This window comes from Bombus impatiens, unplaced genomic scaffold, assembly GCF_000188095.3.
Source record: "Bombus impatiens unplaced genomic scaffold, BIMP_2.2 scf_0478, whole genome shotgun sequence".
Taxonomy (NCBI): domain Eukaryota; kingdom Metazoa; phylum Arthropoda; class Insecta; order Hymenoptera; family Apidae; genus Bombus; species Bombus impatiens.
The window spans coordinates 1,094,861-1,109,707 of NT_176897.1; the positions used below are offsets into that span (position 1 = coordinate 1,094,861).

Here is a 14,847-nt window from a genome sequence, read left to right on the forward strand (position 1 = left end):
TCTCGTGTGTGCGTCTAACTTTGCCCCCCGGAGACTCGATTTTTTCACTCGTGTCCAATATCTCGAGAGGGAATAAGCGAATCCGGGCTCTATTCGTGCGATTTATTTTCGTGTCGTTACTGGATCGTTGTTACGCTAAGCGGTAATTCGCATTGGAAATAGAGTCGAACCGGTGGTTAGTGAGAAACGAAAGTGAGTCTCGTTCTACGATCGTAAACTGTCTGGGATAACCCGGTTGCATTCCTGTCACGATCGACCTTCCGCGTCCTTAAACATGCTCGATGATTTGAACAGCTGAGCAATCGAGAAACGAAAATTGCCCATCGAGGCAAGTTCAGTCGCTGTTCTAATTTAATATGACGTCTGGAGATTTCGACGAAAGAAACCGACGACATGTTTAGGAACCGAGAGAGAAGCGCAGCGTCGATCAATATCGGAAAACGCGATACAAAATACGAGACGGTCGGACCGTTTCGTAAAATCCGAAAAATGTCGCTTTACTTTGGCTGCTTTTTATTCGTGCTGAACTGCGTCGTGGACGCGGGTCCAGTTTCGAGAAACGATTCCAACATTCTGCGAATCGGCAGGCCTCAAGACGCGTCGTCGATAACGGCCAGGGTGACAAATTTGAACAGCACCGATTACGAGGCGGAGAAGCAGACGTCGAAAGATAGGCGCGGCCCGTTAATCGAATTCAGCAAAAACAATCCGGAACTTGATTGGAAGAAGTATCTGAAGTTGTTCGACGAGAAGCAAGAGGAACACGAAGATCTGGATATCGATTTTATGAAAGAAAAGTTGCAGAAGACGGCGAACAGTATTCAATGGCTGGTGGATCTTTACGATCCCCTCGAGTGGTCCAGAGTACCTGGTAAACTCGGCCACGACTGCAGGAACGAACTAGAATTGTTTCTGAAGTCTCTGAAGGATGGAAAGCTATGGGCCGCCAAGAGTGAGTAGAACAAGCTCGCTCGAAAACGATCGGTAAACGATCGAGAAAGCAGCAGGCCAACGCTCGGGTCGTTTCCCGCCTCGCGCAGATCCACCGTCGTGTCACGCGATTAACAATCGCACTCGCGACGTTGCAACGTTTGCGTTTTAGTATGTGTCGAACATTTCTGGAACCGATACTTTGGTACTCGCACGTTGCCCGCAATTAATAACGAGCGTTCAGAGAAAGTCGTGTTTCGCTGTGTTTGCGAGCGGCGTGTCGTTGGCAGAGCCGATTGCTAAATCGGCGTTACTACGATGTGAAACAGCAATTTACCGCTTGATTTTCGCAAGGCTTTTGTCACGTTCCTCTAATAGCACCGGAACGAACGCTTTATCGTTAAACGAATTTTCGACCTTATTCCACCGTGGATAAAGCAATGGGAGAATTGTTGCGGCTCGGGACGATGCAAAAAGCCAAGTTGAATGGGCAGTCTATTACGATGTTCCAAGCCAAGCTACTGCGAAATTTAGGTCTCGAGCTAGGAACGCGAAGTTATTATCGTAAATCGCAATGGAAGCGAACCAACACCTCGTAGTTGTGAAGTTTCCCGCTTCTGCCGTGTCACGAAGCCAACGTCAGGCTGGGTGGTCGTTTCGATCACTGGCAAACTCGTCGAAGAAAGTTTGAAATTCGAAATATTCCCTTTCCATTAATTCTGATCCAGAGTGACTCTGAATCGGGTGAATCGAAAGTTTGTGTTTCGCTGGATTAATGCCACTCGACGCCGTCCAGCATTACGTAATTGATTTATTTCCATAAACCGTGGCATTCGCCCGATAACGGTATAACGTGCATTACGAATAGATTTGCTTTCTATACCACGGAACAGCTAACTCTTTATATAATTTGATTTATGCGTGAATTCCGTACACCGGTCTTTTCGCAACGATCGCTTATCTCGATCATCGCGGTTCCTTGTCAAACGCGCTTAACGCACGATCGCCGAATCGTCGCTCGTATCTTTGAATATTCCTCGACGAATGCTAGAATTGGCAGAATTTATGGCGATTTTCAATCCGAAGGTTCCTAATTTACGATCAGACGCATTTTTTTCGACGACCGTTACTTCGCTTTGGACATCGATACAGAGATCTTAAAACGATAGGATTCGTCTTAAAACGGTCTGAAAATGCTACTTTTCTATCTCGAAGTCCAAATTCCATCACGATGGAGGTCGTGCGATCGTTACTGGTTGGTAGAAAGAGAGAAAGACGCGCGAAGGATCATTCGACGAACCGATCGGTGCTCTGGATTGCGCGAATCCAATAGAATCGCATGATTTTCCAAATTCGCGATTGCTTCCGGCAATAAGCAAAGATCGGATTATGGCGAAACGGTCGGTCAAACTGCAACGCGAATATACGCGCCGATTCGATAGCCGACAAACCGCATACGACGTTATCTTTCTCGCACTCGTACAGGCAGATTCACTTTCCAACGCGACGTAAACGCTCTCTGACACTGTTCGACCCCTTTCCACAGAGATACGTCGCATTCATTGCGACATGCTGGTCGTGGAGGAACAGAGAAACACGAGAGATCCGCTGCATGACCATACGATCGCTATATTTTTTTTTTTATCGCCACTGATTCAACCAACGAATCTGTTCCAACGACTTACGAGTTTTGTGCTTTTAATCTACTAAGCTGATCTGTCGTTTTTCGTTCTTCAGAAGGAGAGAAATAATTCGGATTTTATTAAGATTTCTGTTATTCTTTTCCATTTATTCGCGTAGCGATTCATTTATCTCTCTACTGTTAAATTTTTCATTTTTGATATTATTATATTTTTTATTTTATTATACTTATTATATTCGTTATATTTATGCACCTATTTATTTGTTATATCATTTTTCATTTTTCATTTTTTTGTTGCTTTGTTTGTCGTCGAAATACTCTTTCAATGGCTTTACGATTTGACTCGCAATATTAAATACTTTTTCTAAGCTCGAAAAATTGTATAAAGCGTCTAAAAAAGACTGCGAAGATCGTTCCTATTGCAAGTTCCTTTTATCAGATATTCGTACAACATGCTGCGTTCGAGAGATTCTCTCTATTACGGAATAATTCATCGAACGATTCTCCAACAATATTGCACCATCGCTTTATTATTTATATTTCGATTCAAATACGCAGCAATTTTATCTGCCTACGGTGCACAGACATCGCCGAAGTTGTAAACAAATAAAATACGATGATTTCCGACCGACGTAATGATATCCCAAATACTTCGTTCATACTGATAATTTCTATCTGTTTCGAACGCGCAAAATATCGCGCGTAGGCGGTGCCCCATCGAACGTATAAAAGGCAGGTACTATATCGTACGAGTTCTACGTTTGACATTTGACAATATCGTGAAAAATATCGATATTAAAAATTAACAAACTCGTAGCTCGTACGAGGGGATTCAGGGAGTCAACGAGCCTTATGAAACACACGCGTTATGCGCGTATTGTACGTATTTCGACGCTCCAGTTAAAAATTGGATTTTAACGTAGTCGCGTAGATACAGGGAACGGTTAAAAGCTCGCAACGACGCTAAGAAATTATGGAACACTCGTTTCGAACTCGGTGAGCGAACGTAGCCCTCGAGGAGTAACCGGTGAACGCTGATTTTCCAGAAATTACTCCTTTGACAAATTCTCATTGAACGCACACAAGCTGTTACGTCGGACGATAATGTCGCAGACTACTTTGCTCGTACGTCGAAACAAACCGACACGACCCGTCACCGCAGTGTTTCGAAAGCTCGAGTCTGTTCACCGATCCTCCTTTTTCCGACGCAAACTGTTAATCGTCTGTGCACTCGACGAACAAAGTATAATTGAATAGCTTGCTGAAAAAGAGCCTAGTAAATATACACGTAGTAAATACGAATGTAGTTTCTAGTCAAATATTTGAACGGTTTTATGAGAATTTTATTTATTACGCGAATATAGAAAGAACAAAGTTCTGTAAAAGCCATTCTAATTGTCAATTCGAACGTAGCTAACATTAGAAAATTGGAAGAAAAGCGTCGAACGCGATTCCCGCTTGCTAGAATTCTTTTCTCGAGAAGCATCCCAACTGTTGCACGCGAGATTCCATCTGGTCGATTTTATCGTTTACCTCTAATATCTCGACGATCCAAGATTCACGCGAAATTACGTCCGCTTAAATACGCGTTGTCGCCAGTGAGTCGTGTTTTCTCGTAATGGCAGTCGACTGTACTTTCTCCGCTACTGCGGTCACAATCTGGCTTTACGTAACTGACAATGAACCTTTCAGGCGTGGTCGTATAATCCAACCGTCGGAAACTAGAATGCCGAGCTTTTCGCGCGAGTCTCGAGCAAAAACAATGAAAACAGAGGAGAAGGAAAAGGATCTTCTCTCGGCGCGGCACGTCTTTTCACGATAGAAAAAACCTTTTGAAATCTCTTCGTCGCTATTGTTCTTTCAACTTTGAAATCTTATCTTTCAGCAGGCAATTCGTAAACCTATTCGAGACGGAGATTCATTGCAGAGAAACGACGGTGTTTGCGACGTGCGGTTATCTTCCTCTCTTTTCCGGAAGAACGCTTTCTTTATCGCGTTTGATTCCTCAACGTGCTCCTTTCTTCGCAGTGTCGGACGCCAGTGGCCGTTACTCGTCGCAGTTCCATTTCGGGAACGGTTTCTGGCTTGGTTCGAGCACCCTCTGCAAAGAGCTAAATGCCACCAGAGGAAGTATTCGCCAGGAACTCGACGATACTCCGCCCTATGCGTTGAAATTTCACGTAGCGAGGATGTACTTGACGTTGCCCAAGGAACTCGAATTCTCGGTAAGTACTTCTGCTTGTTTCTTCCCGATCGTTTCAACTTTTCCATCGTTAACTCTTGTCTTCGTCGGATAAATTCGCGCAGAATTATCGTTTTGCACAAAGGTATTCCTAATTCGTTTAATTAAACCATCCTTTAACCAGCCTTCGTAAGTCGAATAGCGCGATAACTCCGATAGCGAATGAATTATTAGACGGATTAATTAAACGCATAGTTCGAAGAAACCTGCTTCGGCAAACGCAGGAAACGTTTATCTTCCGAACGGAATTAGTCAACGAATAATTAATCGCAAACGATTATTTAGCCTCTGTTAAATATTTACGAGTCGAAGAATCCGCCGACTGCGTCGTCTTCGCCCGCGCGACGAGATTAATAAAGCGAGTTATTTATACGGCAAGCGGGAAAATTAACGCAACTACCGCGACAACCTGGCGATTATTAGCGTTTTGATCGTAGCGTAAATACTCGAAGAACTTTGCCGCTACCGAGAATCCGAGTTGCATCGTTTAGCTTAATCGGATTACACGACGCTCCGTATTTCGCGATTCTAGAGAAACAACCCCGTGCTTCGTAGTTATTTTCCTTCCTCGTTGCGACGCGTCTGGCGCGAGAATCAAGCTAATCAGGATAGAAACGCTGCAAGGTGGCTATCGTTCTTGGAATGCTATTCGAAGATCGAGAAGCCGAGGTAAAGAGTAGCACGTGGGAAATCTAAGACGCGGGAAGTTCTCGCGTGGCGAAAATCAACGACTTCTCCCGTAACAGAGTAGTTGATGGTTAGTGTTTCACGGTGTCCACTAAGGTGGTTCCTAGAAATCGTTTACAGCGCGACCGATACGAAAGAGTTTCTACATGGGAAGATTATCGCGAGGGCAGATGCAGCTGTACGTCGGGCGAGTTCGAAATCGTTTCGCGACTTTCCCGTCAGGCGTGCGATGGGTGGCATGATCGCGCTGGAAAAACGGGTAGCAGAAACGGACGGAGCAACGAAGGAAGAAAACCTAGAAAGAAATTGAATTTTAAAAGCCCGTCGAACTTCGAGGCAGTTTGGAAATCATGGCGCAAAGTAAACCGAGCGAAATGCGAGGGCATAAAAGTTTAATTAATCTTGAAATTGAATCTTCCTGCTCTGATTTATCTTGCGATTCAGCGTCTGAAATTTAATTAAGACGCCTCGATAGTTTTTTTCCTGCTTCTTCGTATCTCGGCGACGTAATTCCATGCTTGTCGAGCCACATCGTAGATCGAACTAGAACCAATTTGTTTTCAGACGAGACAAGTATTTTTGGGTCTTTGCCTGCCAGCTACGTGCGACCAAGCATCCCTGACCTCGATGCTAAGAGCGAACGCCGATCGAGTCGAACGAGAAGGTAACTCGACTTATCGATCGACCGGCCCGAAGATCCACATCGTTGCGGTGAAATCTGTGCCTTCGAGCAATTACAACCCTTGGCGCGATCCCAAGTCGTACGTTCTCTCGTAAGTAACGCAAGAACTTTTCTTTCGCCGTGGCCCGCGTAAATCGTAAGTCGACCGATCAAATTTTCCACCGAACTCCACCATCCGATAATCTATCGCGCGATCTCAATTATTTTTTCGTTTGCGAGGCTGCCGCGTTTATCGGCTTCGTTCCACTAGATCGCCAGCTCGAACAAACCGACACATTTTCTTATATCAGCTTCAGATTACGAGCAAATAATTGCAAAGGTTGAAAGAAACTTCGAACGACGGATAAAAGTCGCTGAGAAGTCGGAGAAACGGCGTAACCGCGTGGAACAAGATATCGCGAGATATTACGGGATACGTATCTTTGATCAACAAGAATTTCCATGCATGACACTCTTACGCGAATTCGTGTCTGTTTACTTACGTAAAAAATATTCGAACGTTTCCGCGTATGAAGCAACTACGTGACGAGGACATACATATGTATTTAAATACTCGTAAAAGATCAGTGGCGCGGTTTACCTGCAGTTAAACTCCGACGAGACAATTTTTAAGACCCCGCTGCATTTGCAAAGCTCGTTCGACGTGTCTAAGCCATTAGCAAACCACGAGTTTCTGCGGTTTAACTTTTCGTGGTCAAATTACGAAATTTCAGAATTCGAAATACGAGCATGCTCGGTGCAACGCAATCAGCGACCGGCGTTTCAACGAAATTACGCTAATTACGAAATTCCATTGAAGACCTAACAACGCGTAGAAATATATTTTTTGCCGCGATTTCTTCGGTTACACGACCGGAATTTGCGCAATGGTTACATTCACTTCGATAACTTAGCACGAATAACTTACACACGCGTTCACGTAACTACGTGTCGAGATGGCTAGCTAACTCGCGCTAACATTACGATATGTTCCAATGTATTGGCTTATATAAGAAAAACTTTTCCTCGTTGTCCGATTAGACGCGCGTCTCCGTTCGCGTAAAGAGGAATTCGCGCGAAGAAACGAAACAAAATGAAGTTCTCTCGTTCGTCGGTTACAAGTGCCTATTTTTAAACGATACGCGAAGAGAAGCGAGCTCGAGGGTTTTTGATCCTGCACACGTATAACCCGATAGTTCGTTAACTTTCTTGTTCCTAAAAGCAGCGTCGAAGGCACTGGAGCAGGTGGTAGTATTTTTAATTGTACGACGTTGTAAATTTGTCTAGTTACAGCGAGCCTGTATCACAGGTTTATCGTCCGTACGATAGCACGCTTAATGATCCATCACGGTGCACGTACGCAAGCTCGTTCGTCTACGGGCGCGATACGCTTTCTGTACTTTCTTCTGGAATGGAATTACGATCTCCGCGTAAACCATCGCTGCAAAACTTTTTTAGAACGCGTTTTGCACGCCCGATGCAGAAACGCTCGCACCCCGATTCAGCCCATCGCGACTATTCCCTTTCGTACACAACTCGGCAATTTTCTGGAAAAGCAGATCTCTTCGAAAAAATATGTTGCCACATCCGTTCTACTTTTGAGTAGTTGCGACAAATCGAAAGAAAAGATCGAACACGCCTCGATGGAATATTATGCGAGCCATGTCACAGTTACACGAAAGCGCCATAGAACAACGATTGCGTCAATGACAGTCCGAACAAAAGAAAAATACGAAAAATACGCTGCACGCAGATCGTTGGTTGCATTACTTGCACAACTTAGATTCATATTCACCGTGTCTGTGGCGACGCCAGAACGGTTTTTGCAAAGCCATTTGATCGCGAATTATGCAACGCGGCTGCGTTGCTGCTTTAACAACTCAACTCGAAAGTTGTACCAAAAGACACTTAACTTTCGAACGTCATCCGCCGATTTTTCCTGGAGAAACTTGCCTTCAGATCCGAGATAATATCTCGTAGCGATTCTATCGCTGCGTCCTTGCACCGGGCCAATTAAATCTCGATAAACGACGTTATGTCACCGGAGGAAAGAACGGGAGAAAGCGAGAGATTGGTAATCGATGCGAATCTCTAAATGCATTCGAGAATCGTTGTTCGATCGAAGACGGAAACGAGCTCGTGCTAAAAGGAATTACTCTGCGTAAATCATAACGAACACAAAGCAACGTCGTATACATCCAACCGCCGAATATCTCGCTACTTTGTACAGAATTTTTCGCAAGTTTCGAACAGCGGCTTGATTCGCCACGATGAACTTTGATAGATGCCGAGAGAGGAAGCGCCTTTATCGCATGCCAACGACTTAAGTCGCTCTCGGTAAAACGAGAAACTATGCAAAATGAACGAAAGATCGACGATCGCGTAAATACCGGAGAAAGCTCGCCGCGTCGCTCTACTTCCGCTAAAAATAGTAAAAGTCCGATTTTAATCGAAAAACTTGGGTCATAAATATTCGAATCGTTCGGCTGTACTTGGTCGGTCGCTCGATGAACAGAACTAGCAGCAAGATGCTTCCAAAGGGTTCACTACCTTCGAACTTGTAATTTTCTCCTAACTGCAAATTACGTCAGTGTTAACCTGCTCCAACTATAAATAGGAATTCGCACCTCGTCGCGTCCTTGCACGCGATGCATATATACCTGTTAACTATAATACAACAAGTAGCGCGTCCAAGTTCCAAGGCAAGTTACAATCTTATGGCCTTAAAACGATCCCCGTTTAGATAAGATCGTGCGCCTCGAGATTATTAAGCTCCATCCACAACAGTCGCTAGATCTTTCAGCTTTCGTCTAAGGTCAGGGTTACGATCCTCTTTCTTACTAACTTTTCGTAGAATTGTACGAATTGATCGATTTTCTCGATAGTCCGAATCAAAAGTTTACGACCTATTCGCTTGTAGCTTAATCGTTGCAAAAATGTACGTACGTTTCGACGTAACCACGTTCAAAGAAAGTGTTTCGAACAAACTGCACGATTTTTGCAAATACGATCGGTATTTGCATCGATGTATTAGCAATTTCGTTGCTTTCCAGATTGCGCAAATATGTAGGTTTTAATCGTCCATTTGCGATCATCATTTTACACTCTCTCCCTCTCTCGATGAGCCACGTATTTATATTAGCAACGAACCGGTTTACAGCAATTATGCAATGAGCATTGCATTTGCAGTTTAATGAACGTGAGAGAGATTCCGAGCCCGTGTTTACATCGCATCCACTGAGATCAAAGCTCTCGAATTGGACACCCTGTCCGACTTCTGAATAGATACATTCTGGAGTTTCGCTTCTTCCGGCGATCGATTTGGTTGGAAATTCGTGTTAGAGCGCGTATCGGCAGGTGTGCACGGTCGCACGTGTGCCTCGAATGTATTACGCAAGATCGTAGAAAGGCTGAAAGCGTCGACACGTGAAAGTAGATTCGCTATTGTGTGCATTCCACTCGAAGGCGGAATTGATTCGATTCGCGTCTCTCTACCGATTTTAATCGTTCAACGTCCAGAAGAGGGTACCACGGCGATCGGTTTTCTCACATTAAGGTTAGCATTGCTCCACCTGGATCGATTTTGAAAGCTGCTTGCCGGATCGAACGATCGTTTCAGCAGAAATTACATAAAGGCTATCGAAATACGACTACGGAATGGTGAAGTTTTATCGCGTTAATACCGTTAACTTCGCTCTAACGTACCATCGAATAACATATACACTCGTTATGCAAAGGAGCCAGCGAATCTGCAATGAAAATGCACGCGTAATCGTCCGAATTTAATTACACGAAAATGCAAGAAACGACGCATAATAAGGACCGACTCGATGAATAAGCGAATCACCGCTCCGCGCGTTCTTAGATAATTTACATTTATGAATAAAATTAGATGAAAAGTTTCCCGCGCTGTCCAACAACAAAAAACTGTGTTGCCACAATTTTTCATTTGCATGTATTAAAGGAGAAAGGAAAAGTACTGAGATAACGCCGTGCGGAACGAAATCTTATTCATGGGATACAAAGTATGACGAACATAGTACGTAGGAAACCATGACGGACGAAGTCAAATTGCGCTTATTATCCTTAGGATTCTCAAGCGTCGTGTTGTCAATGGAGATGGTCATATTGGACCTCCGATTCGACTCGGAGTAGCCAGTTTTCTCGAGGGATAAAGACGTTGCACGGTTCAATTTCTGGATAAATTGAAAATTTTTACCGCCGCGTTACGGTTACGCCCCCGAGAGATTCGGATAAAGGTTCTGAAAGGTTGGTAAAGGTACCTAATCTTCGACCTAGAAACGATCCTATATAAGTAACGCATTAACCGAAAGTTTCCAGCCGGTTTCGATGCTTTTCGGACACGAGGATGAAACTGCTTTACCAATTTTCACGGTAATTCTGTTCTTCTTTCTTTTCCTCGATTTTCCTTCGATGAGCTTTCCTCGGACATGCGAACAAACCACCGCGTGACTCCGGAAAAATCTCGAAATAAATAGGAGAAATGCAAATGAGTCACGGCATAATTTAAATCTGGCAAGTTTTATACCGCTGCCTCCCATCTTAATATAAAATGACGACGAGAGAGTCCCCTTAAAGCCGAGGGAAAAACTTGTCCCCCGTTTTGTTCTCCCCCAGCGCATCGTGATTCGCGTTTAAGGGCCTATTAACGTAGAAAAATGACGAACTTTTTGTCGTTTGTCCCGCGCCAAGCGGAATAAGCTCTCTTTCTTCCACCAACTTTGACAAACCGAAATACTTTACTTACGATTACTCGGTTCTGGCATAGTTCGCCTTCTGTTCCTAGTTGTACCGCGAGTCGATCCCTCGAGTATCGATTTCTTTGTTCTCTGCCATAGCTCGCTACTTTACCTGGAAAAAATGAGAAAGAGAAAGACGAGCATTATTTATTGTTCGCTTTCCCCCGGGAGGAGGAACGCTCGATGGGGAGAATGTTTTCCGCGAAGCGTCGTTGCACGTCGATTAAAAAGGTTAAGCAAGGAAAGAAAGTCACGAAGTCGATATCGCACGGTGAACCCGATTGCGCTTCACAGCGATTTTTCTTAGTATAACGGGACGTTAATTATCCAAATTAATTATCGTACATCTCGCTGTCGTATAAAATGAAACGTTTCCGTATCAAGCAGTAACAGAAGCTTTCTAATAAAAATGTGGCAAGCTCTTTCAAGTTTTATCGTCGTTCCCCCATTTCAATTTTCTCTTAATCGGTGATCCGATGATCGATCGTACCGTTAATCGTTCCGACGATCAATGTTCTACCGTATATTCAAAAGTAATTCTTCGATGAATCGCGAGCTACGAAATAAACCTCGAAACGACCAATTTCCAGTTAGAGTGATTGAGTCGTTACGAATCTTTATGGCCGACGTAAAGTCACCGTCGACGGGTAATGATTCCGCAGGTGGTTCGATTTTGTGGGAAGCGTTCCAGAAATCTGGAACACGCGCTATACATAAATCTCGCAAACTTTATTGGTTTTCCTTCGTCTGTATCGATATACTTGACCTCTATCGATGCTTAGAAATATTTGTTACGTAGCTATCTCTAAAAATTCCGTGAGAAATCTACCGTTACGTATCAAGTAACCGCGTTATGAATATTCATTAACGACGCGATTAATTTGCTCCTTGGTCGTCCATTATTTTAATTTTGAAAAAATTTTGTCCGATCTTTAAAGTCTAAATTTATTGTCAATTCGCATTGGAACTTGGGTCATAAATTTTCGATAATGTGAAACCGTTCGTATGTTTAATAGCAGTAACATCGCTATCGAGGATAGACGTAACCCAATTGCTTTAAAGAGATGTTAATTGCATTCGCAGTGTTCACGTTTGGTCATGCTCGTTTAGATTACCTCGCGTTTCAAATTGATTGATGAATATGATAAAAATTATTGCGGCTAAATGTGCTTAATCGTACAATTCGTAATTCGTTTAATGCCCAGTTCTACTTTCTAAGAAACACGAGCGATTAGCTGTTCGTAAACCCGAATTATTATTGTAAGATTTTCTTATTTATTTGGAATGGATTGGAATGGAAATACAGCAATGTGCCATGACTAAGACAACTAAATAGTTCGTTTACAATTCTCGTCATCACGGTTCCAACGCTTTTTCTCTCTCTCTCTCTCTCTCTCACGCGGACAATCCTCCTCGACAACGTTGACGACACTCTCTGACGACGCTGACAACACTCTAATTTTTCGACTAACTATCGACCGTTAATTCGTCTTTCTCCCTTAACCCTTTCGCTTCGACAGTCCAATCTGCCAAAGTACTGTTACTGAACGGAAACGCGCGCCAGAAATACGCACAGTGTGCGTGGTTGCTGTATACACGTTTTCCTAAGTCTTAAATAACGATAATTCTTGTAAGAACCGTATATGAAATATCTTTTCACTGTCAATGGATTTAATAGATTTTTTAGCATGAAACAGTATACGATCGTCTGGATATTTGAAATATATTGCGTGAAACGTTTTGATGTTGTTTCGATAATGAGTAACTTGAAGAAGTGATTAATCCAATATGTCAATAAAATCAGCAAAAAATGTTCCGCCGATAACGAAAAAATATACTATTGACTACAGATAACACTTGTATATGCATCATTTGGATGCCGGATATATGGGGTGCCGGACTCAGCAGTCGTCTTATGGTCGCTGCTTATATGCTGCGCTCGAAGCGAAAGGGTTAACATGGTCGCATAGGCCTTTTTCCGCGTAACTGTTCGATCGAAGGACCCACGTCACACTGATGAGCCTGTCGGCACTTAGGCTTTCTCGCAACATTGTTTATGGTTCACCCGATATTTTTTAGGCCATTTGTCCACGATACTACATTATTTATACGTATAATGGAGGCAACTGTTTACAGGGGTATCAGCGTAGGTTAATCGCGTTTTAAAGCGAGCAGCGAAATGTCGTGGAAAAAGGAGCAGGAGACGGAAAACGAATATGCCACGGAAAATTTCCTATATCCCTTCGTGATTTAAGAGCGGTTTAGCGGTACTACCATCAATTTTACATTTTAATATACGCTTTAATGCTCCTCCTCCTCCTCCTAATGTAATCTCCTCGATATAATTTTAACCACTCGAAGAACTGTAAATTTGTCCGATAAAAAGATTGCTCCATTAAAATTATCATCGCGAAAGAGACAGCTTATGGAGGTTACGTTAACCAACGGAGGTTACGCGATTAGTTTTCTCGAATCATCCTCTAAAGAGGATACGTTTCTTTAATTCATCCTGCTTTTGCACGTTACGTTCGCGAAACATATTCCCGACTGGTTTTTCAGCGGAGTTGCAGGCGCGCTATTATTTCTGATGATCTGTGCGACTATGTACGAGTACAGAACAGGAGTACAACCGAATGTCAAGGATGTGGAATCATCTAGCGTATCGAATAACAACGAGAGACTGAGCAATTTTTCCAACAAAAATCTAAACCAAGATGGCGAAGTGATCCAAGAAAACGGGGAGGAGCTGATCGAAAAGGGGAAGAACTTGCAAAAAGAATCGCCTGATCGTTCTGAAAAGGAGAGCAAGAAAGGTGACGCATGCTCAGCGGTTCGCGTTACTCGCTAATAATCTTTGGATCCTCTAACAGTTTTCTTTCTCGTCCATTTCTTTTCAGGCTTCTGGCTAACGTGTCTAACAGCCTTCAATCCTATCGCGAACGGCAGCAAAATCGTTAGCACCGAACCTGCCGCGAGAGACAGCCTGACTTGTCTGCATGGGCTCAGAGTGTTCTCGCTGGGATGGGTGGTCATGGTGCACACCTATCTTCAAGTCTTCTCCATTGCTGGTAAAGTGATCATCCCTTTTCAGAAACAACATCACGACGTTCGAGTAATATCGGTGAACGTCCGTTTGGACCACCTTGGGCCACTATGTTTTAGTAGAACTCGAGTGATTTTCTGATCGCTATAATTTACGAGTACAAGGAACATTGTTATTAGTCGTTCGTGAAAAAAATAATTGTCGTAATTGCGACGTTGCTATTAAGAACACCGAGAATCAGCCTCGTCGACGATAGATTAGATTCGATGGAAAAAGATTGCAAGCAATTTGAATTTAGAGTAGCTTTCACGGTTGGAAAAATTGTTTATTAATATAGATCCGATTAATTTCTCTGTGCAACGTATTGTGACGTAACGGAGTACGTATACCGATCTGCTGGTTCACCGTAATCGAATTTTCTTCGTCTCGATATAACGCGTTACCTCGAACTTTCTCTGATAATTTCGAGATGAGATGACTTTCTCTATCGCCTTACAGAGAACAAAACCCTGCGTTCGGTGACAGAGCGGAATTTTATGTTCCAAACTATCAGCAACGCCACCTTCTCCGTAGACACATTTTTCTTCATCAGGTAAGACACATCCGATGACAAGTATCCTCGTTATGAGATAATCAATCGCCTAATCCATACGAATGCGACTGTTTCAGTGGCTTGTTAGTTACGATCCTCTTCTATCGGTCTTCCGGTAGCTTGAAAAATGACAAGGGCATTTTCTGGAAGACGTGTTTCACCAAATTTATCATCATGATCCTCTACAGATTTATCAGGTAAAAAAGATCGAACTATTCTACGATACGAAAACAGAACGGATTAAAACTGTAAAAGTTTCGCACGTGGTTCTATTCCAAGTCGACAGCGAA

General features: G+C 43.3%; 1 protein-coding gene across 2 annotated transcripts in view; it reads left to right on the plus strand.

Moving 5' to 3' along the window:
* LOC100746106 (nose resistant to fluoxetine protein 6) overlaps positions 1–14,847 on the plus strand; it is a 22,174-nt gene continuing 7,327 nt past the window's right edge. For both annotated transcript variants that reach the window (XM_003490811.4, XM_024368759.2), the window contains exons 1-7: positions 1–952; positions 4,601–4,797; positions 6,066–6,274; positions 13,482–13,735; positions 13,820–13,990; positions 14,464–14,557; positions 14,635–14,754. In XM_003490811.4, coding sequence (XP_003490859.3) covers positions 394–952; positions 4,601–4,797; positions 6,066–6,274; positions 13,482–13,735; positions 13,820–13,990; positions 14,464–14,557; positions 14,635–14,754 — 1,604 coding nt within the window. In that variant the 5' untranslated portion in view covers positions 1–393. The remainder of the gene's footprint in view (positions 953–4,600; positions 4,798–6,065; positions 6,275–13,481; positions 13,736–13,819; positions 13,991–14,463; positions 14,558–14,634; positions 14,755–14,847) is intronic.